The sequence below is a fragment of the Poecilia mexicana genome, unplaced genomic scaffold, assembly GCF_051168715.1.
Source record: "Poecilia mexicana isolate PSO_F unplaced genomic scaffold, ASM5116871v1 scaffold_22, whole genome shotgun sequence".
Taxonomy (NCBI): Eukaryota; Metazoa; Chordata; class Actinopteri; order Cyprinodontiformes; family Poeciliidae; genus Poecilia; species Poecilia mexicana.
The window spans coordinates 12,883,616-12,911,338 of NW_028263391.1; the positions used below are offsets into that span (position 1 = coordinate 12,883,616).

At 39.5% G+C, this 27,723-nt stretch overlaps 1 protein-coding gene across 1 annotated transcript; it reads right to left on the minus strand.

Annotated features, from left to right (window-relative positions):
- Window positions 1-815: 815 nt before the first annotated feature.
- On the minus strand, window positions 816-18,723 carry LOC106928088 (uncharacterized). Its single transcript, XM_015004139.2, has 5 exons — window positions 18,175-18,723; window positions 10,716-10,797; window positions 10,041-10,558; window positions 6,224-6,277; window positions 816-1,897 (listed from the first exon to the last, which is right to left on the minus strand). The coding sequence occupies exons 1-5, from the start codon at window positions 18,241-18,243 to the stop codon at window positions 1,772-1,774; spliced, it is 849 nt and encodes a 282-aa protein (XP_014859625.2). The 5' UTR covers window positions 18,244-18,723; the 3' UTR covers window positions 816-1,771.
- Between the last annotated feature and the right edge of the window lie 9,000 nt (window positions 18,724-27,723).

The following is a 27,723-nucleotide window of genomic DNA, read 5'->3' on the forward strand; positions in this document are numbered from 1 at the left end:
TTCCATTCTAGCTCTGGCTGTATGTTTAGGGTTAGAAAGTGAAGCTCCAATCTCAAGTCTTTGCAGCTTCTAACTGGTTTTCTTCCTGTATGAACTGAAGCTCTAGAAATGTTCCTAAAAACCAGGAGTCTACAGCCTTTACAATCCAAAGAGCCGTTTTTTTTTTTTGTTTGTTTTTTTACCATCAGTCCAGCTAAAGATAACTTCAGAACCATAAATGATCTTTTGACAAAAAAAGGAAAAAACAAATTTAAAATTTTCAATAAATATCTTCTACAGGAAATGTATTTTTATATGACCACCAGTAAGTAATTCTTTGTCTATAAAGTAGAGAAAAACAACTTCAGCACAAAGATGATGTACACATTTTTTCCTATTTGTGCAAAAAGTCAGAAAACATCTTAAAAAATATATTACTGGTAATTTTAGGGTTACTCTCGTTAAAATTCGATGACATCTTTCCACAAAAACAAGCGAAAATGTGCTTAAATTTGCATTTTTTGTAATATTTACATTTCAAAACATTACATTTTTCATTTTAGCCAAAGCTATTAAGAGCCTGCAAAGCCCTACCACAGACTCTAACCAGCTCTGCTGAAGACAGCATACTCATGGCATGATGCAGCCACCACCGTGTTTCATAACAGGGCTGGTACGTTCAGGGTGATGTCCCCGTGTTCATTTTCTGCAACACACCTCCGCCCTTCTTCCATCCGTCTCTTCTGCTAAACAGAAGACTAAACCGTGTGAATAATTTTGAAAGGTGTTGCACTGCTTTCAGCACATTATGAAATAAAATGACATCACCTCACAAAGAAGAGGCCACAGAGCATTTATTGGATTGTGTTTTAGTGCAACAATGGACGAAAACATGTCACAATGTTACATTCATTTCAGCGAAGTCTTAGTTACAGCGGTGACGCGTTTGAGCTCGTTTCAGGGCGTGGGAAGTACCTCAGACCTTAATATAGCAGGAATGTCATTTCAAGGCATTAAGTAATCTTTAGATAGACCAGTGGTCCTCTTCTACCTAGAATGTAACCGAGGTACATTACTGGAAATAAAAAATTAAACTGAAATGGCACACTACGAGTAGGCTATCCAGAACAACAGATTAGCCAAATGTGCAGCAACCCTACAGTCATAAATGTTTCCACCAGATCTCGGTTTCTGCAGAGGTCTGGGATACATGCAAGAAAAGAGAATACGGGGAACTCCCGACGAGTGACGAGTCGTCGTCATCGAGAGTCGACTATTCAACTACGGTCATACATGTTTGTTATAGCGCGACCTTACAGTACGGTGTTTGCAGCAACACATCCAGAGAAGTAGTGTCAGACAGATAAATGCGACCGCCATCTCAGTCTAACAGTAACAGGATAGAGGAGTCTTTTTTTTTTTTTTTGTTGTTTAGATAGGAAGAAACCCTGGAACCACTTGATTGTCTAACATGCATCATTCCCTTCTGTGTGTGATCCAAACAGTCTTCAGCAAGGTTAACCCCCTTCTTGGTCCGTGTTTGTGTAACGAATGATCCTGAATTACAACTATACAAAGTGATTTCTGCCGAGTCGTGTCCTGGCTCCGGCAGAGATCCCCAGGGGCAGGGAGGGATTACCTGAGAGTGCAACAGTTCCACCTTTAGATGAACACCTTTCCGAAGCTCGGTCCTTCACGTGCCACAGAGTTTAGAAAACAAAAAAAGAAGAAGAAGAAGAAGATGGTGAAGCGGTCCAGGTCGGAGTCTGGTGGACGTTGTGACGACGTCTGCTTAGGAGCAAGGAGGGTCCTCGGACGGAGTCAAGGATCTACAGGGGGGCGCTGTGCTCAGGGAGCGGAAAGCGAAGATGGCAGGGTCGTAGGTGTACCTGGGCGGAGGACGACTGCCGGTAAGATTCTAAAGACAGAAAAAAAATAAATGATTCGTTCATAAACAACAGGATTAAATGTCTCTGACTCCTCTGGAAAAACACTTCTACTGATTTTGTTTCAATCTTGGAGGGGATTTCGGGACAATAATACTTTCCCCACTTGCAGAAAGCACCCTCTCTCCCCTCACCTCCACCATCCCTCCTTTCTAAAATTAGCCAGAGTCATTTTCCTCCCCACAGGAAACGGCAGGAAATTACTTTGTTGGATTTGGCAGTGAGGCTGCACTTTCTCCAGGGCTGCGGCGAGCCAATTCCTCACAGAAACTGAAAACTGAGATGGATGTATCGCTGTGGCCGACTGGTGTCTCTCAGATAAATCCTTCGTAGTGAGGCCACAGGTGTAGCTTTATAACTTCAGCCAACGGCTTCAGGGATCCAGCTGCCGTAACTCAGCAACAATTCCCACAACCACAGGAGAGTTGAATCGTGGTGTTGATTTAAACGGTAAAAAAAAAAAAAAAAAAAAAAAAAATGGGAAAAGAAAAAACAAAAAGGAGAAAGTGAGATGTGGGAAACTGAGAACATAAAAGCGAATACTAAAAAGATCTTCTCCATATGGTGGCTGCAACAAGTCGGCCACACTACAATGAGGTAATCAGGACATTTCTGAAAGTCCGAACAATTTTGACAAAACTCAGCGGAGGCGAAGTCTGGTTAAAACTTCTAAACACACTGCAAACATTTTCTGATTGAACATTCAAATAAATCAGAACTGTAAGAAGGGAAACCCAAAAACCCAGATCACTAAACATACCACACGGGTATGTTTACGCCGCAACACTCTGTGTCGCCCTCGCAGCAACACTCTTCGGCGTGCAGGCTGTTACCGAGTGAAGACCCTTTAAACTGAACTATTTTACCATCAGTTCAGGTGTTCACATTTCAGAGATTTCAGATTTAAGTGAAGGACTCAACATTTACGAGAGTTTGGAGACTGCAGTTTTCAAAACGCTAGCCTCGCTAACAAAACACGGTAATGCTAGCTTGAAATGTGAACTCTGCTTCTAAAGTAAATAGCAAATAAATACTCAAAACGGAAAGACAAGAAATCATTTAAATGTTGTTCTTAGGTCTTATATTATTTGTTCATAAAGAGAAATTATAATTAACCAAAGTTTGTAAAAAAAAATGCATCTGTAGAAATTATAAGAGTTTGAAACAAATGCTCGTTTGCTGCCTTTGCAAGATTGAAAAGAGAGGACTGACATTCTAACTTCAGGAAGGTCCCTGAATATTTCCCTGCTGTGCTCATGGTTAAATACCATAAGAGGAAACAGTGCTATTACTTTGACTCTTAGTAGCCTGGCTATACCGAGAGTTTACTTCTTGCTCTAAATATAAACCTATTCTGATTATAAAACAGCTTCCAGGATGTGATCCTTATCTGGTTTTAGATATTGATACTGCTCTCTTTGCCTTACTCACCCCGTAGTTGAACAAAGTAGCTGTAAAATCTTCAGGTCATACAGTGCTTGCGCAAGTATTCGTGTATTTAAATTTAAAGTGGTTCAGCTGCATTGGTCACAGACTCGCTTCATAACCTCCATAACCCTTCAATGCGGTGTCAGCTCCCAGATCATGAGATCCACTGTAGCATCCAGGTCTGACATGATGCTCTGAACAACTGCGCTTCTGCAGCAAGTTGTCAGGAGTGTGAATTGTAAAATGACGGATGGTCTTCAAACTATTCAGTCATTGTTAAAAGAAAAACAAACAAAAAAAAACAACAGTCAAAAAGTTTTAATATTCGGTTAACGAAACCAAGGCTCTCGATGTAGAAAGCTGATAGGAATCCATTTCAAAAGATTTGAAATTGTAATTGCAGGAAAATGTGATTCTACCAACTACTGATTTTAAGAAACAAAAGCATGCCACACTTTTCAGATTTTTACTTAGAAATACTCAGAATGTCTTATAACCTTTTCCTCACTCTTCAAAAGTATTTGCTACTTTGTTTGGACATAAGGTCCCATTAAAGTATGCCTGTGTGTAATGTGGCACTTTTTACTTCTCTTGTTGGCAGAAAGTTTTCTTTTGTTGTTTTTTATTTTTGTTTTTTTATTACAACAAACTATATATTTTTCTGAAGACCTGCATCATATCCTTGTAATTAACCTCAGCCCAAACTGAAGTAATGCTGTGCAGCACGTTTTTTTATCCACTGCAACCATAACTGCACCATTTCCTTCACTTCCATCAGTCGTCACTCGGCTCAGCTAAAAACTTCTCATGGCGGCTGACTCCAGACGCCATCAGTTCTGCTTCCAACATGGTGTCCCGTTCTCACACACACACACACACACACAAAAAGAACAGTCAGAAGCAGCCAAATCTGTTTTACCAACTGACCCCTCCTCTTCATACACACCACTGCCGACCTCCCTGACCCCTGCGACTACTCTCATGCTTGAGTTGCTTGAAACGTAGGGCCCCATCAGCTCCAGTGTCTCTTCTGGTCCGCAGCCAGGAAATCGAGCGTTTGCAGATAAAAGGCGGGGAAACAGATGAGTGGCGCAAACAAAAAAAAAAAACTGTTTCCAAGCAGCTCAAAGACTTGCTGTGTGCAGCTACAAGGAAAGAAAAAAATAAAAAGGAAAAATCTACAAGCTGGAAAGGACCCAGTGCCTGCAGACGTCACCGACATGGACAACACAACCAGTGAGAGAGAATGAAGGATAATGAGTAATACTTGTGTGTTTCAGTGGAGCTAAACAGATCGCAGCCGGCCCAGGCTATAAATGGAAAATGACTCCATCCCTGGAAAAACACCACAAGGGAGCCGCACGCACTCCACCTCCTCTTCCTCCTCCTCTACCTCTCACCGCCACTCACTCAAAGATCATCCTCGCTTTCCATCTCCACACACAAAGCTGGGGCGCGCGAAGCACACGAGCTGCAGCCACAGTTGGTGTGTATACATAAACAAGAGTGTGATAAGGCTCCACTGACACTATCCCACACAACGTGATAATAACGTCACTTCTCTCAGCACACTGCGCGTCCTTCTGGAGTGGGCTGCTCCGCGCCAAGAAGCCGAGGCTCGTTCCAGTCGAGCTTCCCCTCAAACAGCAACAACAACACACACACAAAAAAAAAAAACATTTTTTTTTTTTTTTTACACAGTTTAGTGAAGATGTTCTTCAGATCCATCAGGACACTTTCGCAAAGCTTTCAGCGCCCTCTTAAAGCAACTAAGCTGGGGGCAACAAAGGTCGCTGGGTGTGATAAACCTGACGAAGGAAGCTTGAAAGCATCGATGCGGTGCGGAGCTGATGGCGCCATCAGATTTTCTGCAGCTAGGAGGGCATGGGAACGAACGGCAAGGCCAGATGCCGTCCCAGTGTGGAGTTGGATGGCGATCAAGGAGCCGGCCACAGGACCGGCTCGGCTGTTCACAGGGCAACGGAGCAACCTTAGCCGTAATGAGAACCACCATCCTTTACATCCCGCTCGACAAAGAGTCCTTCCTGCTCAACCTGTGCCTGCGTTTACATTCACCAATTAATTTGCTTTCAAAAATTAAACAAAGAGAGCAGAGTGTATGTTTTCTTGTAGAGAAAAAAAAAAAAAAGAGCTGCATTATCAGTGTAAAGCGGAGGAAGAAATAACTTGATAAGCTGGTTGTGCTGTGTATAAAAGCACATTAACCTGCTGCTAAATGAATCACAAATTAAACATTGTAACACTTAATTATAGTTCTGTTAATAATATTTTGGCCTGCTTTTAGCTTCCACACAATGACTTTAAGTTTTTTGGTGGGCAGAAAAAATACCAAATCCCAATGTTTGTCATTTTTTGGTGAGAGCTAGAAAAATGCAGGTGCATCCTTTCAGCAGTCTCTGGCAGTGAGCAGCAACAGGTGGGGGAGAGGCAGCACCGCACTAGTCTCTGATCAAGCTGCTATGAAAAGCGGAGCTGGGATTTAGAGCATTTTGAAAATCCCACAGATAATCGTTTACACAGAGCTGCAGCCCCTCTTGAGAGCAACATTAAACTTTGGTAAAATGTCAACGCAACCTCATAAATATACAATATTGACAAGCGATCACTTTTCATCACTACTAACTCAAAACGACAGTAGAACTGTGTGTAAATCACTACTTTGCTTTTCCAGGAAAGTGTGCTACGTGTAGTGAACCTCCTGCCAAACACCCCGCATAGATCCCATGTCTGTTTCTACAATTTTATTTAGAAAGAAGATATGTTTCTTAAAATTGAAATTCCAAGTGATTTTAACAAGTCATTTATCTGGAAATGCCTAGTTTATGAAAACGTCGTCGCAAGAAACTCACCCGAATCTTCATTGTCCGTGTTTTCCCTCCACAGTTCTTCTTAAGCAGCATTTTCTGTGGAGAACAGACATGTTCAGCAGCACGAACAGCTTTCTGAAAAATGTTATTTATACATACATGCATAGGTGGAGTGAACTTGACATAGAGTGAACCACAGAACACTACCGAATACAGAAGATTTCAGAACATTTCAGTCGTGAAATGTGATATCTTAGCATGACAAAAGGGTGAATCAGGATGTAAATCCAGCTGTCTGACTAAAACTAAACACTCGGAGCTTATGCAATATCCTGTCTCCCTCTTCCCTCCATGTCCGCGCAGCTTCGCCATTCTCAGAAAAAAAAGAAAAGAAAAAGAAAGACACACAGTGGGGGCGGAGGGACCACACAATCATCAAATTGTCTGAAGTTTGGGGAGGCAGCTTCCAAGGACCTCGGGAAAGAATGGAAACACAAGACTCCTGCTGTTGTGATGTGGGACAGAGAACTGCCGTCCACTTGCCCCCGTCCTCACCTCATGCCAACCCTGATCTATTCTGTGTCAGTGGCACAACTGGGAGAGCAGACCACCTAAACGTGAACGTGAAAACAGAAATTAGGCTCCCTGCCGAGGCTTGGTTTCAAAATACACTCTTGTACGTTTCTATGTGGATTTCACCCAGATGTGATGTGCGGCTGTGAAATAAGAAGTTGCTGGTTTGTCACAACAATCTGCCAGATTAAGAGTCACAATTTACTTTAGTTCAGATCAGCACCTGGTTTCATCTGGGATCCCATATTGTCCATTCATATAAACCTAAACTTTGCCCACTTATCAGGACACGGTTTTTATTTTTATTTATTTTTTTTACACCATCAACCACATCACCTTTTACATCATCACATCATCGTCTTCTATGCCAAAACAGTAGAATTATCCTACCCTGCAAAATGTTTCACATTCTGTCACGTTACAACCACAGACATGTCCCCATTGTGAAACATGGTGGTGGCGGCATCATGCTGAGGTAACGCTCTCACAAGGACTAAAGCTGGTTAGAGTAGATGGGCTGATGAATGGAGAAATACTAGAAGCAACAAAATGTAGTTGTGCAAAAACACGACTAAGGTGAGATGACTATTTAAGAAATGTCATTTAGGGGTATCTGAGTAATGAGGCTAAATACAAATGCAAGACACATTTTTCAGATTTTCACTGGTAAAACAGTTATGCTGCTTTGTGTTGGTCATCATCTGTCAAATAAAATCCCAACAAAAACATTGAAGTTCATGGCTGCAATGTAACAAGAAACAACCCTTCCGAAACCAGAGAGTTTAGGTCAGAGATTGATCTTCGTGCAGGAGTTACACGGTCCAAATTTCAGCCAACCTTAAGTTAAAATCCAAGTGATGTAGTCTTCAGTGTGTCTGTGACTATGGCCCAGCTGCTGCTGAGAAAGTATGAACACCCCCTCTTCCAAACTAAATCGCACATGTTCAAATGTTTGTTTACAAGAAAGAGGCAAGAACGGTCAGTTTGGTCCAGAAATCTGCTCGCCTCTTCCAGCGGGTTCTCCAGTTGTGGGTCAAATTTCAAGCCTTGCTTTGTCTCCTAAAACACGTTTTTTTACATTAAACGTGAGCATCAAGTGTACACTCTATATGACCTGCATCTGGCACGCAAACTGTTGCTCTTCCATGGATTATTACACTAACAAATGGTTCAACCTCATCTGTGACGTGGATTATCGAGGGATTAGTGGGGGACTTAAAGAAAGCAACTCGCTGACCTTTTAACCTTCCTTTTCAATGAAATTATGGCACGCATAAATGCAGCATTTTGTTCTTGCTGTGGCCAAACTCTTTGGGGACATGTGTAAGAAAATTACCAAAAAAAAATGTTTTTAAGCTTTGCATATTTTTCTATTTACCTAGAACAATTATCATATGAAACTTTTTGCTTTCTTGCACCAAATTCTTGAAATTTGCCAACCCTTAACCGTATTTTTTTAAACTCTGTTCTCCAGTTTCTCCTGCAGGACCGTTCATGTAACGGGTTAATCGGGGGAAACTCCGGCTGAGTCTGCTTGCTACCTCTGCAGGCCCCCTTTTGTATACCCAGCAGCACCTCCCATTCCACTTGACTGAGCGTGCACACGCTCACAGACACACACGGATACTTGCAAAAGGAGCAGGAGGATGTGCACATGCTGGCTGGATGATGGATGCACACACACTGTTCGATCAGCACTGCCCACTGTCTCCCATCATCTTTTCTTTCCCTCAAAAAAAAAAAAAAAAAAACACAACGCATGGACATATGGAGCCCTGAAACCTGCATCTTCCTCCCCTCCACCCCTCCCTGCACGCATACTGTCCTGTCCACTGTGTGGGCCAACAGGTCTATTGGATTTTAATGATTAGCGGACCAGCTTCTCCATGACTCATTAGCGGCTGTCGTTTTTCTCTTGTTTATTTAATCCTCTCCTTCTGCCTCCCACCCCTTCGTCGTTTCCCCTCGCTCACCAGCCTTTGTGAGAAATGAGGGCGGACATCTGCCGTCCGTCCCTCCCTCTCCTTCATCCCTCTCCAGCAGGACCACCGAGGTGGAGAGTGTCCAGCTAAGGAAATGGAAGGCTTTCTTTGCATTTTGTGCTGTCCTGCATGCTTCTTAGTGTTAATATTATTCCTTTAAAAGTTTCCCTTTGTGTCACAACACGTTTCTGCGGCATGCTTAAGAACAGATAGAGTATTTTAAACATCAAATGCCAGCATTGATCCCGGTTCTTCGTATAACTTCTATAATTCCCACTGACGGAGTGGTTTTTATTTTTATTATTTCAAAGAAGAACAACCCGACACATTGGTTGAGTCATTGTTTTCTCTAACAGGCAAATCATCTTCCGATCAAATGAGGATTTTCCAGTTTAAATATGTTCGGACTACTGTTCTGCTGGCCATCCTTTTCTCTTCCTTCAAGTCTGTCATATTTTCTTTTCTTAGACATGTGTGACTTATTTGCTGCCAACGTGTAGCAACCTCTGCACTGGTGGCAACACAGTTCTCCAGCGTTATTCTCAGGAGGAGATGACCTTGAACCTCCAGAAGTCTCCATCACTGCTGGCTGAAGCTTTCCCCTTGAAATCATTAAGGAGCCAGAAAACTGTTATTAGTTATCGGTTATACTCTTTGCAGCTGTTTCCTCCACGGGAGGCCATTTTAATGCAAAGAGATAATGGCTGCAACTCCAACTCTTGCTAAAACAGTGTGCTCCTTTGTTTTTTAGATCACCGTCAGTCTGCTACCTCGATTATCAGAGCGATTTCACAGATATGAAGCTTTCTCAGCTTCACTTGGAATGACAATATATAAAATCGGACATAAAACGGAGCAAATAATATCTGAGAAATGTACCAATTCTGCCACTAACTGATGAAAAAGATCATTTTTAAGTTTTACTTTACATTAAAAGTTTATTTAGCTGAAATAAACAGAGTTTTAAAAATATGAAAGCAATAATAATTATTATTGTTCATTTTCTGTCAAACTGAACGCTTCGCCTCTGCAGTCCAATTTAAAAGTCTGAATTTGAATTAAAGCAGAACTAATAACACAACTTAACATCTCTCTTCTGAAATACGGAACAGGTTAGACAGGTTCTAAACACCTATAAAAGGAAATAAAAGCTACGCTGAACCACAACTAAAACCTGCAAAGTTCCAAAGTAGCTTCCCCACTTGGTGAGTAATTTGTGAAAAGAAACAAGCAAACCGTTTCTCTTCTGCACTTTGTAATTCTGCAGAGTTAGTAGACTTTGGAGGACAAATTGGGAAACTAACCTGTTGCATTTTTTCCAGGTCCAGACTGGGTCTCCCCGGTTCTCCGCTGTAGCTGTGCCGATACTTTCTATAAGGTGCTGATTGGTCGAAGTGGGTCAGGATGATGGGCCGTGCGAGTGGCTGAGCCACCTGGAGCTGAAACCTCATTGGGGGTGGTTTCAAGTTACGCGGCGGACTGGAGCTGAACAGGACGGGGCTGGGAGAGGCCGCCAGGCAAGCGGCACCGGGCTCAACCAGAGGTCTGACCGAGGCCGGGGGCGACCGGCAGCCACACAGGTCCCGCACTTCTTCATCGCTGGAGGGGCTACTGTGATGGTCGCCGTGGCGCTGGGGGAAGCTGGACACCCACTTCCTGTTGTCGCCGCGGCTGATCCGCTCCAGCTCTTCCTCTGATGAGTGACGGTCTAGATTGGCATCTAGTAGGAGGCGGAGGCGTCGTAACCGGGCCGGAGACACGGGACCCTGGTTGTGCTGCTGGCTGGTGGCCAAAGGGGTGAGGGCACAATTTCTCCGTCTTTCTGAAGATGTTAAAGCAGGAATGAGCAGGAAGAATCCCAGTCAAAAAAAAAAAAAAAAAAAGATCCAAATGCAACTATCTACTTGCATTTAGTAAAATCAAACCTGAATTATGTGAATCATTATTTACAAGAAAAATGATTTAGATGGCTCATGTACCTCTGTCAATCTGTGCGAGCTCCTGGTTCTCGCCTTCTGAGTCATCACTCTCCCCTCCCTCTCCACTGCCATGATAGGAAATCTAAAAGAAAAAACAGCAAAAAAACAAACAAACAAAAAAAACATTCAGCTTGTCACATATTACAGTTAAGTAAGGCAGGCGACTACTACTGTATTACATTATTAAAAAATCAAGTTGCATTTCTTCTGCTGGAGGTCTATATATAACTGGACCAATCAAAACAATTCACTCTACTCATAATCTCATAATGACTAGTAAATTTCCAGTAAATTTCTCTACATTTTGGTACTTTTACACACTGTAGCAACATGGTCACCAAAGGAGGCTGTGTCTAACAGCTTTAATTACAAAAAGCAACAAAATCGGCGGCGATTATCTCAGTTTTATTTGTCCGCCATTAGCTGTAACGTCATTCCCAGATCAAAAACCTATCAAGACAAACTTAATGCAGACTTAGTATCTGTTAAGATACTGTCCCAGACTAATACACAGAGCAACTGGAAAAAATTTAAAGTGTACAGAGTGCACCTTAATTTGCAGAAAATGTTTACATACATACAAGCTGCATTTTAGACACGTGAAACAATGACCGTTCTTTAACTGTTTTTAATGGTTTTTTTTTTGTGTTTGTTTTACAGCAATAAATCTACAACAGTTCATGTTGCATTGAGAACAAAAGCTGATTTTATTGCACAATAAAAATAGACACATGAAGTTGAGTCATCCGGTTGACAAACTGCAGACTTTGTTTCCCACGACCTAAAGAGGCATGGCTTAAAAATATATATAAATAAAATCAGTTCCTCCTTTATAGCAGCAGAAACAATACAGATAGCCTGCAGTATGCAACGCTGAGAGTTAAGTAATGCGCCTCACACTCAGTAATTACCACTCAGAGGCTTCGCTGACCAGCTGCCATCTGTGCATGTGTGTATGTGTGTGTGGGTGTATATGCTTACAGTGTGTAAAACACACACACTCTTCGCTCTGAAGCTTCTCAGAACGTGTGAAAAGGGGGAACAGGAGCCAAAGCTCCAAATCCCAACAAACCAAAGGCTGTATTCAAATGATATTAAAAGGAAATTCCACTGTTTGGTTTAGCAGCCTCTTCAGCAGAGCTCTGTTTCGACAGTCCTGCTGCATCACGAAGCCAAAACTTCCCCGTTTTCATGTCTGAAATCAGATTTAATATATTTTGTATGTTGTCACAAGAGATGATGGAAGACTTACTATGTAGTGAGTCATGGCAGAGTAAGCCAAACAACAGATCACAGTTAATTAATCATCAGTTTGGATCAAAATATACTTAAATAATAATGTCCTAATTATATACATTAATATGCTGGAATGTCCAGATTTCTCAACTGGACGGTATTTCTACAACCGTCAGGCTTTCCTGAGCCACACGGTTCAAGGGGTTTCGATACAAAATAAATAAATAAAAAAAATTACTCTGAGCAACAACTTCATGCAGGGAATGTCTTTGCTAAGTGCTATTAACTATTGTCAGCCATCGTCAATGAAACTGCTCAAACTCTTCTTTTCTAAGAAACAAAAGCGCAGGAAAGTAGCAATAAAACTATAATCATCCCTCAAGTACTTATAGATGTCCTCAAGAGAGCCATGTGTATTCCCTGAAATGAGTTCATTTTTCTTCTACCATATTTAGCTTTTGGAGCTTCTGTCTGGAAACTTCTCCACAGAGCGATCACTGTCCCTCTGACAGCAAGTTAAGCTGACAGTAATGATTTGGCATTTCCTTCGCCCCGGGAGTCACCTCAAAGGCTCATGGATCAGAGGACCCTTGTGTAGGATACGGGCGTATGTCATAGTAATACTGCATCTCTGACTCTAAACTGGACCAACTCACATGTAGCCATAGTGAAAAACACACTGATGGACCAAAACACAACACTAAATCAACATAAACGGGAGTCTAAGTCGGTACACAGACGTACTGCAACTACACGAACAGCCAGTGAGCTTCGCTCCTGCATATTTAAAGTTGGTTTCTTGACAATGTGCCGTTTTGGACTCATTCCTTAGTGTCTGTTGTATATTTGCAGCATCTGACAGGAGGGATTGTTACTGTGGAAGAGGGAACCTGAAAACTTTGCATGTGTTTTTCTGTGACCCACATCTGATAATGTTTCTGCTCTGGCATGGTTTCACAGTTTGCTGCAACAAAAAACAAGATCCTGCCTAACTGACAATCAGCTTATGGTTAGACAGGTCGTCTGATGGTAGATATGAAAAACAGGTGAGAAGGAAGTATCTTGTTCAAACTCCACTGTAGTGCTAAAGCATTTTAGCACACAAAATATTTATATATTCAAAATTAAAAGGTAAACTTTCAGTCGCTGAAGAGATGCCTAGTAACTCCATTAGGGTACTATGCATCTATGTTTACTAATTCACTACAAAAAGGAGCTCTTGTGTTATATAGGCTCATACATTCACATTTTATTTCACATTTTTTCCTTCCACTCAACTTTCTATTCACAAGCTTGAATACAGCCAGCTTCTTTAGCAATAATTCTTTGTAACTTACATTCTCTGTGGAGGGAGTCAAGTCAGCCGTCTTTGCTTTAAATTATTTATGTACATGTGTTACTGGATAATAAAGCAATAACATTGGAAAAAGTATTTTTTATTTTTTCATAGTCAAAAGCACAACGTTCTACATGACTAAGCATGCGAAAGCTGTATTGTGACCCAAAGTTCTCAGAACTTTAGTTCGTAGCAGTCAGAGGGATGTTCTGTACAAGTTTTGACTTCTTATGGGTTAATAAACCATAAGAACCATTTCGTATTTATCTTATTACATCACTGAGCCACATGGCAACCCAAAAAGAATATAGATAGTATTTAATAATGATTTCAATAGCTAAGTATGCAAGACTTTAAATTTTTTCTTAGAGAATCCAATTTTGAGGGAAAAAAAAACATGAAATGCTATTTTCCTAATATCTATATCACCAATTAAATGTTTAAGGCCCAGAGGAATAGAAACCGGGGTCAAGACATCCTTCTCAGATGAATACGACAATAATCTTTACAAAGTTAGCACTCACTTTTAGTTCAGCTTCCTTTTGGGTTCTGCAGATGCAACAAAACGCGGAGACAAAATGACACTGTCAAATATAATAACTGAGACGGCGTTTCTTGGCCCATAACAATTGCTTTCTTTGCCCATCCTTGTTTAAGCTTTAAACAGACTTCTCTGATCTTTATATTTAAGCATTAAAAAAAACTACTTTTTATTAATGCACACTAACCCGGACAAAGAGTTGTGTGCTTGTGTGTCAAGAACAGTTGAATGAAATCCTTGTCAGCCCCCTGCATCACTGAGCAGCTTGCTAAGCTGGATCAATGGCAATGTCAAAGCGTACTCACACCACCCAGTTCACACACACATCAGCGTTGCTCCGTCCTTCCAAACTGACACGGACACTGCCTCACAAAACACACCGGTACAAGATCAGAGATGGTCGATTTCTTTTCTCTTGCACACATGTGGATTTTTAACTCAAGTTAGGCCGAGTTTTGATCACCTCGAGCGCCTGGATCGCTGCACGAAGACCAAACTCCAATTTAAAATCTGTGTGCAAACCAGCCCTCGGAAACAGGAGAAGAAGTCTAGAATTCAGAGAAGTCTGACTTTGGTTTGCCATTTTTAGCAATAAGCAGCTACTTTTAACGAACAAGATGGAACGACATCAAAGAGAACCTGCTGTAAGCTATGCCGATTTAAAAAAAACAAACTATGGGCTCACTTAAGGAGTAAAACCCAATCAGTGAAAATATTTGAAAAATGGGCTCGCTTTCTCTGCTGGAAGTAATTTTATAAAGTACCAGATAAAAGGCCAGCTTTAGTGGGCTCTGCATGGGCAGAGCAACCTTACAAACTGAGATACAGCACAAATCACAAGGATCTAATGCTGCTTCAGATGTTCTTCCATGCAAATCAGCCTCCAAGAAACTGCTGCACATGTGCACCAGAAGCAGCAAAGAAAGAACATGGCACAAGCATGCGCAAAGTTGTGATGCAAAGCTTGAATATGTGGCTCCTGAGTCAAAGTGCAGATAAATAGTTTTCATTAAGATGCTAACCCCAGATCAGGGTTTATAAATGTACATGGGAATAAATGGGCCAAGTTTTGCTGTTTAAACATTAACAATTGAGGTTAATTAATTGTTAACAAACTGGCTCCTGTTCATGCTGTCTACTGAACTGGAGATTTTGGTTGAATTTATACAAAGGAAAGTGGCTGGACCTTCTAGAATTCTCACAGCAAAGTTTAGGTTTGCTACTGTATAACCTGTATACTTGCAGTCCACACTTTAGAGAGACTCGAGTTGACTACACCATGCAATCGATTGGGTCTATTCATTAATGTCTGAGTATGAAAACATGCAATTGAAATAATTGTACCGACCGTCACATTGGCAACATCTGTTGAGACAAAAGTATTTTCCTCACTCTTTTCTCCTTTCTTTTTATGAAAAGTTTACTTTCTATAAACTTCACTGAAATCATTACCCAGTGTGGAGGTTATGGGCAGTAAGGGTTGGCCAACTATATTACATTGGTTAACTATTACTAACTATATTGGCAACAATTGGCCAACTATATTACGAGGAAGCAGAGCATGGATATATTGGATTTGAAATGCAATGGTCCACTAAATATTGCATCTATACAGTCCTTGACAATTTTAGTGCTTCACATGCTGATATTACAATGACCACTGCAATTCAATATAAATTAATCTCCGACATGTCCTGGAAACCGGCTAATAAATAATGACGGCAGCTGTAGCATTCACGTTTGCATATCGGATTGTTTTGTTTTATATTTTAGCAAACCTGTAAAATGCTTCTTTGTTCCATGCTTATAAAGTTTTAGGAATGACTTAAACCTCAAGATGTTGAGGTTCAAGTATTTATAATTTATTAGTATTAAGAGTAAACTCAAATCTCACTATCCATTCTTGATCTGCTGACTGATTTTATATCAGTTGTACAAGAAGCAAACAATCTGGCCATGGATTTTTTTTTTTTTTTTTGTTTACACTTGCAGCCGAATCTTCAACAATCATTACTATTTTTCTGTGCATAGCTTGCAAATCACATTATTGCCTGTGTACACGATGTAGCAAATCTAGAGTTTCCCTAATAATCTACATGTTTTTAACCCACTGTAATGCAATCGGCCCCATTTGACCGGCTCTGAACTGTATTAGAAGTCAATCCATCAGTCACAGCAAAGTAAGCTTGCTAATGTTAGCTTAGCACTTTAGCAAAGTGAATAAAATTGTTAACTGGATCAAAACATGATCACTACTATAGCTATATGCATCATGTCTGGTAAAACATGATGAAGCTCATTGGTGAATAATTGTAATACTAATGGAAGACAACTTTACTGCTCTGAAAATCTATGAGTTTTTTTTAAGCGCATAAGTGAATATTATCATCTTTAAATAACAATCAGAGATGAAAACTGTATGAGCAAATGCCTAATTTTTAAGGCGTCAAATCTCCAGGGCACAAAAAAATGGCTGCATGAAAATCATAGCTTCAAATACTAAAAATGCCAGAGTCAAATGGCCCAATGAAACTATATTTCAGGATTTTGTAAACATCAGAAGTCCATCCTCATCTACCCTGTAATTCTCAAATTAATAAACATAAAGTAGGTTGCATGGTAGCACAGTGGCCACCGTGCAGCGAGAAGGTCCTGGGATCGAATCCCAAGCTTGGAGTCTTTTTGCATGGAGATTGCCTGTTCTTTCTGGGTACTCTGATTTTGTCCCGCAGTCTCAAACTATGACTGTTAGGTAAATTGGTGACCACACCTAAGAACAATGTGAGCCCTGTGATGAAGTGGTGGTTTCCACATTGTACTCCATCTATTGCCACGTGAGCCAAGAGCATCCCAATGAACCTGCATGGACAAGCACCTACACTTTCTTAGCAATGCTTAGTAGTCTGGCTTGTCCTGGTCGATGCAAAGTTTCTGTTCTCCTTGAGGTCTGATGTACTAAATCAGTTTTACAAAGGCCAAACATGATAAAATCTACTACAGCCTCTTAGATAGTGGCTGCAGTTTTGAATCTAACAGAAAATAAAGGGATTAACAAGATTATCTCCATTCACTACTCACATCAGAGTAATGTCCGTAACCTTTTTCTGTTTTTTTTTATTCAACTTGAAAAAAGTCCATCAACTTCCATGCCATGGGTGATGCAGTTATACACTGAAAAATAGAACGTTCAACAGTTTTGATGCAATTAACACACCAAAGATTAGAAAAAGTATTCTCTAATCAGAGCCTGTCATGGAAAAACTGGCTGAGTGATTTTTAAAAGTCTCAAATATCCACTGTCATTTGGGTACTACAAAGAAGTGGTAATTTACTCTCTTTGATACATTTCTGTGTAGTGCTCAGTAAGACTGTCCCAATCGTTGTATGGATCTTGTCTCTGGTAAAGGTCAAATAGTTTAATGTGGTTTGCTGGGTTTGAGGAGGTTGTTTTCATAATGATCTGCACTGGAGAACTTCATATTTCCCATCATCCAGAGGAAAGGATTATATCACTGAGTGGGAACACATAAACATAAACAAATGTGGACAATAGAGGTTGCACATTTTCAGTGTCAGTATCCTCGGCTGGGCCTTTTGAACGGAAGCAATTTGGCACAAAATGGCAGCCATGCGACCGACATACAGTCGGCTGATGCACAATAGTATAGATGGAGCAAGTTAGTGACCCATGGAGGACACTATTCACTCGTCTCCTAAGTAAAAAAGGGGCATTGTGCAAACTGAGCAAGCAGTGACAAAGGAGAGCACGTACGTGGGTTCAGCTGTGGAAAATTGTAGTTGTTGGGATAATTATGGCTCAGAGCAGTTTTTAAAAGTACTATGTTTGTTTTTTTTCTAGTCTGTCTATAGATCCAAATTGTTGTTCAATGTTTGTCTTGACACGTAGAGCAATTATAGAGCCTGAAGAAAATGAGTGCAAATGTGTTACTCTCCTTCTCTCTCCTTCACTCACTCATACACACTCACACACACACACACACAGCAAAGCATGAGTAAAAGCTATATTATCCACATCTGGAAAAGAGTTGAAAATGCCTTCAAACATGGTACTGAATGAGTCGTAATGAGCTCAAAGGCAGAGAAAACTACAGATTTGAGAACACACAAAAGTAAAAAAAAAAATAAATAAAATTACCGAGGCAAAATGGAGAACTGAAAAGGAAAGAATGGTAATTAACTCATTATTACCCCTTGCAGGAGTCATTACAAGGACTTCAATCTGACTAAAGTAAAGCCAAGCTGCACCCACTCAGGCTAATGTCTTTCTCAGATGTTTTCCCTGCAATGACAACCATGTTTTCTAACAGAAACTGATTCCAACTTACCTTCAGCTGGAAAGGATGGATTTCATTGAGTGAATGTCTTCTCAGCTTTTTCGTCAGTGTCTTTAGCATTTTATGTAAAGTAGCTTATGGTTATCACCAATAATAAGCTACTTTGATGTCTTTTAAATGACGATTACAAGTTCATTAGCTAACCTGAGCGACCTACAGAAGGCATTTTTACTTGAAAACCTACTAGTTACGACAAAATTTTAAAAAATCAATCTGAACTTCAGGTTAGCCGATGTCGATAAAGATGTTAAACCGAATTTAGTTAAACTGCGTAGATGCGTCTTGTGTTCATGAGCTGTACGCAGCAAACTACTTCTTTACCACTTCATCTGAGTTCGTATGCTCCAGGTAGGTTAACATGTTCTCCTCCGGAAGCCTTCTTTTACTCTAACACAGTTTTAACTCAAAGATGTTCCTTTAAAAATAATAAAATAACACCAAACTCGCTCGCATTCAGACACGCACACACACTCACTCTCACACTCACACACATACACACAGCCTGACTGATCATCGGACACACAAACACAGAAATCCTGCTCCGGCTCTAGCCGTAGTGCACACTGATTGGCTAAGTGTTTTTCTACGGGCTCGTAGTGTGTTGTGATTGGCCCATATTGAGCCAATGGGCGGAGCTAAGAGTTAAAGCCACACTGCGGTGAGATCCCTGTTGACATTTTTAGTTTATGATCATAGAAATGACATAAATTAATAAATACATTTAAAAATGGTAGTTAAATAAAAAACGATCTATAATTAATATAAGTCGATAATAAATAAAGAAAAAATATTTTTCTCCTCAAAGACTTTCACAGTGTGTTCAAGCCCACATTTATTTTTCTTAGGTAACCTAATCTTAACTTTGAAGAGCCTCTTTTTATTTTTGAAGTCTTAATAGCAGGAGCACAGTTGCGCTCCTTTGCCATGCGACAAACTGTTATTTACCGTACTTCACTAGAAAGTTTCAGATAAACAGAAACATTTTTCCCAATAAAAATTAAGATGTTCCTATATTTTTTTATTATAACAAAATAGGTCAGCAACCTACATTTTCAAATTTCATATGAGAGAACTCAGTAGCAGGTGCAATTTTATTATTGCCTCAAACCAATGAGCTAGAACAACCAGAACACCATTAATCCTATTCACATCTACATTTCAGTATGTAGTTGTATATGAACCTAATAAGATTAGGTTATCATATAAGTAAACGAATGCATTTATTTGCTTACATTTAAACAAATACATAGATACATTTAAAACATGGCTTGATTTTACAACTCATTCGTATGTGCCTCTATCTGCTTCCCCCCCTCCTATACCCCTGTTTTTTCTGATCACGTTTATTCGTTTCAGGAAGGATTAATTTCCTCAGGCAGTCTTTTATGTTAATCTTATTGATGCCTTAAATTCAGTTGTCATAGAAAATACTTTTCTATGATAGACTGATATGGGAAATGTTAATAGATTTCCCGTCAACATTCCAGGTTAACAGAATGCCATTATACTCCCCCTAACTAGAAACAAAATTTCAGTTTTCTTAGACATTGTTCATAAAACAAATTACGTCAATAACCTGGGGTTGGGAGAACACGCAAACTCCCAGTATGGAGTTTGCATGTTTTCCCCATGCATGTGCTTGTTCCCTGTTCTCTCCGGGTACTCTGGCTTCCTCCCATAGTCCAAAAGAATGACTATTAGTTCAACTAAATACTTAATTTGCCATAAGGCAGTGTTTCCCAACCCTAGTCCTCAAAACACAATACCCTGCATGTTCTAGAGCTTTCCCTGGTTTATTCACATGATAGCAGTTCAGCAAACACCTGTGACCGTCAATCGAAATCACTTGCGCTGAAGCAAGGAAACACCTAAAACCAGGGTTGGGAATCACTGCCCTAAGTTCTGATTGTTGGAATGCATCATTGAATGTCCTTTGCGTCTCTATGTGTCCCTGTGACGGACTAGTGGCATGTATAGGTTGTTCCCCACCTCTCATCAGTCAATGATAGGCACCGGCCCCCACTTCTCCACCACACCTGCAATCCTACAGGTTTTTTATTAGATCTTTAAACAACACAAATAAATATTTAATTTTATCCTGGAGAAATACCGACACTGATTACTCTGGAAGTAATTGTAAAAATCAGCTCACTGCTGATACAGAGTGTGACAACATCTTTTAAACATACGTCAGAACTTGCAAACACACAGACCTTTCTTGCCAAAGAGACAGGGATGTGAAGAGGAGGAAATTGCCGAGTGTGATTGGTGTAAGTGAGGTATTCAGTTTCAGTGATGTCATCCTAGAAAGCATATTCTTCACTTTAGATGTCGATGCTTGTGAGCACATGTGGCAAACTTGGTCTTCACAACAGCATTTTGTAAAAAGAAACTCTGTTTTTTTTGCAATGCACTGCAAATATTGATTTGTATTGCTAAATATTTGTTGGTTTTTGAAGGTTATTCACCTTTCTGCCATAGTTAGGGAGATTGCTGCATTATGCTTTACGGAAGCTTCCTTGTCATTCTGTCAGAGAATCTATTAACATGTTTTACCGGTTTGCCTTCACAACAGCTTCGTCATGTGTGTTTGTGTGTGAACAAGAGAGGCTTTCTCCCTTAACTCCTCCGGTCAATGACCTGGTAAACTTTCCAAGCAACCTGTGGCTTGGTTCCAGGTCAAGCTCAATGCAAATCCAATTTGCTTCTGAATATAGCCAGCAGGTCAGCTACACTCAGGACCAGCGTAAGCATTGCTTTTCCTAGCGAGCAGAAACTATCTGACGTAATGCTGAGAGAGGAAATACGCACACAGCATGCAAATGCATGCTGAATAAAGTCATTAGTACAGTAAAGCAAGCTGGAATATTTCTAAAATATAATCACAACATACCACATGAGGGCAGCATTTCCCTTCTGGCTGATACCAAGTTTTGAGAAATATGTAAAAAAAATGTCTAAGATTCAGTGATGAAGATTCAGGATTTTCTCAAGTCTACAATCTATACACACAGGTTCAAATGTGTACATACGTGTTAGATCAGGTCTCCTTTGCATCTCGAGTCACGTCTTTATATTTTTGCCCTTCTAGTTGAACTGCACAACTTTTTTTTTTTAATTTAATAACTACCATAATTCTCATAAATGTCCACTTTGGGTTGAAATCAGGTGAGAGTTTGGAAAAGTTTATGTGCTTTTTTGAGACGTTCAGTCTAGCAGCACTTAACAATTTACAGCAGGGAACTTGAAGTAAGCTCAAACCCTGTGTTGAGCATTAAGAGCTAAATCAGTTAAAAGGGACAAAGTTCACATTAACCCGGTAAAGAAGAACAGAGTAAGTGTGAGTTATTCAAGTGTTAGAGGTGTTAAGAAGAGTCATTCTCGGAAAGGATGAATCTTCAAGACACGCTCTGCTCTGCTCTTGTAAGGTCAAACACACAGGGTGTGTTTGACCTTATTAACTTCCAGAAGAATTAGTCCTCCTGCACAATTAAACATGGAGGATGTCTCGTAGGACGAAGTTGAGGTGCTTTGTTTCCACCCATTCAGTTCCAATCCTGAATTTTTCCTTCATTAGGGTCCATTCTTGATTTGAGACACATTTTGGCTTTTTTTTTTTCTTCCTGCTGTAGATCTCCTTATATGTACCCTTCTGTTGCTGTCACTAATCTCACAATAGGATTCATCAGTAACAAGGCCCTGTAAGACAGCTGTTAAGACAGGAATGCTGTTAGGACTTGATCTATCTTAAGCGTAAGGAATGAGTTTACTTCGGCTCATCTAATGCTACTATCGTAAAGTTACAAAGCAGATTTGGATGACTACTTCAGAGGAAGTCACATTTGCAACAGTTACAGATTCAAAAGCAGTGGAAATTTTTATCTAACAGTGAAGCAATGAAAGGATTTAATTCTGAGCTTTTAAACAAAGAAGTTAACAAAATGGTGTCATTTGACTTGTTTTATTAAGTTAGGGAGGAAACCCATTGATTTACAAGAAAGTCAAGTTTATTTCTAAGATCAAATGACTGAAACATTTTAAATCTGCTGCTCATCAGGTCTGGTAAAGTTAGGCATGATTGGAGTAACTAAAATAAAGCCAATGCAAATCTCTAAAATGGCTAGAAGTAAAAAAAAACTTTCTACAAACTTTGTGTACGTATTTTATTGCTTACGAGGTATTGTGGCAGTAAACGCAATCAGAATGAGTAGGGCCCTCTTTCTCCCTCTGGTGGCCTTTGGCTGTTACTACATATTTCATTCGGACTTGGCAGTCTCTTCCTGCTTTATCGTAATTGTGTGAGGTTATTTGTTTATTTCAGTGAGACACAAAACAATCTTACAACTCTAAGATATTTAGTTGTGCAAAAATAATTTCGAATTAATTGTCACTTTATCTCTCTGTGTTTGACTATGTCTGCTTGGACAGGACCATAAAAAAAACAATCATTGGGAATGATTTGTTTTTTGTTTTTTTGTTTGTTTGTTTTTTCTGTAAAGTGCCATAAGAAGAATTTTATTGTGTATTTGCACTAAATAAATTCAACAAGATAATTTAAAAACCATTAAAATATATATATATTTTTTTTGCTTCAAATAATTAGATCTTAATATTTTCAGGCAGACGAAAGGTTAAAAGCTCCTCATATTGACAACAAAACCCACCAAAAGGTGATCAAACAAGATCAGTTTTCAGCTCCTTTGACCTTGCAGGTCCACTAATTTTCCACATTATCACATCCAGCACACCGTATCAAATGTATCTGCTTTAACAATTGCATAATCAGAAAGAATGTGGGTGAAAAAGTGATGTGAGCACTGTGATGTCAACATTTTTCCTTCCATCATTGCTGAAATAGCTCATGACGAATCATCTGACTGACCTCTGCGCGTCACCATGTCTCTTTTTAGCACTGTTCACAATATACCTCGGCCCACTTGGCCTTAGAAGTCCTTGTGTTTCTCTTTTCCTGCTGCCCACTTCGCCCACGCTCTCCCTTGGATGGCGGCACACAGCCACAGCCTCTCCTCTCCTCTCGCCTCCATTCTTCGCTCACCCACTGACCCACTGGCGGAAAGCGTGGGGGCCATCTGTGGTGGAGAGGCTACTTTTAGTCTTCCAGGCCGCTATTTTCTCTTCAGTCTTTTTTTAAAATCACAAAGTACCGGCCTGCTTACGCAATACGTGTCTCAGTCTCTGGCTCTTTTATGTTGCTTCACAGATTCTGTTTACACTATAGTGCACTTGAGCAACGGCAGCACATTATCACATGAAGAATGAAGAAAAATGTACTAAAGTTTTGTTTCCAGTCATTTTATTTAAAAAAATACCCTAAGATGCCATTCTGTTGTGATTTGGCACTAAAAAATTTAACTGTGCTAAATATTTTCCTGAAATATTTAAGTCTTACATTGAACAAGTAATAAACTAAAACTAAAAGCTTTCTGACGCATACAAATAACATTTATTGACTTTTGATAACTGGTTGAAGAATGGATTTTCATAATTTATGGAAGAACTACATGTAAGTGTTCATATTTATATTTATTCAAAAACAAATGGCGCACATTGCTTTTTTATAACTCTGCTTTTAAGACGTTTGACCTCTAAAAAATGTCATAAGTCTTGTTGGAGGAAATAAAACCTACACATGCTTTTCTTTTTTTACACTTCTCTTCTTGTTGCAGTGAAGAGGGATCCAAGTGTGACTAAAATGTGCTATCATATGAAGGGTGAAGTTATCATTTTAAGCACTATGTCATTCAGAATTGTGATGAAGGCTGAGGAAAACAGAGACTACGGATCTAAGTTTTAGGTTAAACAGCTGATGCTGACACTGCCACCAAAAATAGCTGCGTTGACCACTGGTCAGTCTTGTTCCTTAAACCATAATTATCTTTATCAAATGACACCACATGACAAACAATGAGACACTCCTCCCTTCTCACGGAGAAAATGGATAAAATTAAGCAAACTTTTTGTGTGCCATGCCACTCCTTAAAGGCGAAACTTCATGGATTAAAATTGCAATGCACATGTGCAATTATTTCTATTAGCCACAATATGTTGATCTTTGAAAACATTTTTTTCTTTTAAAGTGAGTATTAGTCCAGGTATGTTTTATCCTGCTGAAAAAAAAATTCTGGGAGTTGGCAATTTTGCAAGCAACTCCACTGATGCAAGATGCCCAAACATTTGCTCCAGGCTCTTTTGTTTGATAATAGTAGAAAATAGTAGAAAATGACAGCTTTGGAAGTTATATCTATCAGATTTAAGCCATAGAGCATAAATCTAAAAAACTTATTTTTGAACAGGAAATAAAATCCACTTCAAATGCTAAAATCACTTTCACTTCTAATCAATGGTTACAATTTACATCATGGTGTGAAGCACTTTCTAATCAGTGTTCCTAAGTTTGTTTTTTTATACTCCTTTTAGTAATTTACAGGCTATCAGATTGTGGAAGTCATTCTGAGCATTGCTGAACAAAAGAGGGCAGCAGAGAGTTTCTGTGCAGCCAGTCAAGTTCTCATAGACGTCCTCACCAGACCACTGCAGTACAGGAAACAGAGACGATTTAATGAGAGCGGCAGGAAGGGCAGCATGCTGCTATGGCCCTCATCACTGGCCTTGCATGGAAGCACTGCGCTTAGATGACGGATGGAGCCAGGGCCAGCCAAGATGAACAAAGGCGGGGGGCCTAGGGGTGCTACTTCCTCCCGTTCCCTCTCTCCTGGCAGTGGCATAATTGCTGAGGTTGCCTGGAAACAGAAGGTGTCGCTTGTTACATCAGAGCTGCTTTTAGCCAAATTGTAAAATAGCCATCAATGGGCCATGAGGGGGTTTGGTTACTAAAGATAAGCAGCAGAAGGCAGGAGGACTGGGGGGGGGGGATCAGAAAATAGACAGAGGTCAACGCGAGGACCATTTATTCTTAACTGGGAAGAGCTAGATTAGTGAAAAACACAAAACTACAGGTAGGAGCAGTCTTAAAATAAAAGGAGTTTGTAGCACTCTATGGATTTGCCCATTTACATTTTTCCACAGTTTGTCTTTCACTGAAATCCCATTTCATATTTTTCAACAAATTTTAATTTCAAACAAAGTTAACTTGAATAAATAAATTAAATATATACAATTTTCAAGTAAATAGTGTATTTATTAAAGACAAAATTTTCTGAACCAACATTGACATGTGTGAAAAAAGTAATTGTCTCCTAAATCTAACAGCCAGCCATGCAACATTTGAAAGGGCTGCCATCAAGCCCACTTTCTTTGCAGAAGGGTTTTAGAAAATCCAAACTGGGGAGTTTTTAACACAAACAGTCTGCTTGATGTTACGCCACATAATCTCAATGGAATTTATACCCAGAGTTTAACTAGGCCACTTGGAAATCCCGCCCTTTCTTTTGTTTTGGTCAGTCTGAGAGGGATTTGCTGGGTGTCTCGGATCATTGTCCAGACGCAATTAAATTGGATCAGCATAACTGAATGTTTTCATTGCATTGAGGAAAAAAGGTTTCATGAGTTAATTCGCTTAATGCACCACAACAAATCCAGTCATAAAACCAAGAAAATTACATGAGAATCAACAGGTATGGCATATTTTGTAATGTTGTAGAACCCAAGTGCAGGCAGTCACTGCCATTTAAAGATAGTTAGATAATCCAAATGAAATATCACATTTTCTGAATAATACTGGAGGCAACTCAGTGAGAAATCAGCAGAAGATAAAATGGGCAAAGCACACCAGTACACCTACTGGGGACTGCTGGAGTTGAAACGGGTGAGTGGTTACAGCAACTGAAAGAGGATGACTGTTGGGAATGAATAAAACCAGGTAAATACAGGGGAAAACTGGGATCAGAAATAGCATTGACTGAACAAACCATTAACAAACATCAAGCTGCTAAGAATACAAAACACAAGAATAGACAAAAAAAAAAAAACAACCTTCAGACAAATTGCTCAAGAAGAATGGCCAAGGTAATTATAGCAGGGATGCCAAGTATACACACCCACTTTGTCCAACTTAAATGTGACATATCCTGTGTAATTCAACTGAAAACAAACATTAGAACGTTTAAAAGTAAAAAGTTATTACAGTCGGGTTACATGCGTACAATTCATCAGACTAATTCTTTGGTGAATCATTTTTTAGTTGCGCATTCAGTCTTTTTGTGTTCACCCGTCTCTCAAGTATAGTTAATCTGACTGCTGCCTAAGGTTTTCGTAACACTTGATCATTTGGATCATTTAGCTAAAGCCATACTTTGCAGAGAGGTTATAAAAGATTAAAACAATCTCATTGTGCAAAAATGTTATTCAAGACAAGGATACACACAAAAAAAACAGCTAAAGAAAGCCATCCATAATTAGAGACAATTTAGGACACCAGAGACATTACTATAACTGATTTTTTTCTATAGCTGATAAAAAAAGACAAGACAGAAACTGATCCAAGAGGCTGATGAGAGGAATTGCAGGAATATCTGGTAAATGCTTGTTGAGATCTACAAAGCAAACATCCTGGTTCAGTTAAAATCTGTTAAAACCTTGTGTGCATTTGTGATGGTTACTGTCATTAACTCCATCGCTTAACATAGAATCCCGAAACGGAAACTAAAAACTTGCGAAAGAAGTGAGTTTTATGCATAAATTGAAAATAGCCTGTGAAGGGTAGGATGGTCATAAAGTATGGGCCACCAACAAAAATGAGTCTGGATTAGGGAATTTCCTTTAGCCTAAAACAATAAATATATCTACATTTTTATACTACAAAGGAATACTTAATGACATCAGAATCATAGAATTCTTTAACATTTTCACATGTTGAGATATTTTTTAATGCAATCGTAAACTTTACAACCAAACTTTAGATCTTTGCAGAATAAAAAAAAAAAAAGATATTTCTGTGAAAACTGTCATGTAATTTGATCTACAAATGATTATGTGTGTGTTGCTTGTGCTGTAATTAACTTTTGAAGTGAAATAAACACAGTTGAAAGTTAAACTAACACAAAGCTACAAAGAACTGTTCTTTTGGCAGCAGGATAAGCCATGGTTGTATCACTTCTTTCCATTAACCACTTATTACTTTCTTTATATTAATTTAAGCAAGCCAGTTTATTTAAATTTCGGGTTCGTGGTTGGGGGTTTCTTAAAGAGTGACTTGTTCATTTCACAAATCAAGGTATGGAAAATTAATGAACGATTGGTTTATTTGGTATCAGTGATTAGTTACAATAAAAGTATTAAGTTGATTCTATACTTATGAAAAGGTAACGGACATAAAAAAGAAGCTTAAGAGAAGCTCTTATGTTCTTGGCTTCATGGTTCTGATGTGTTACGGATTTGCTATATTAATACTGTGTGTTAGCTACGTTTTAGATGTTCAGGCACTATCATATTGATTCTGGCTTGTTTTTTAAGATCAGTCTTCTCTTCTTGCTTCATGTCCTAATCTCCTCATTAACAGGCTCCTTCCTCACCCATCCATGTCTCCCTCATGCCGTCCTTCTTCCCCTTTAAAAACATCCT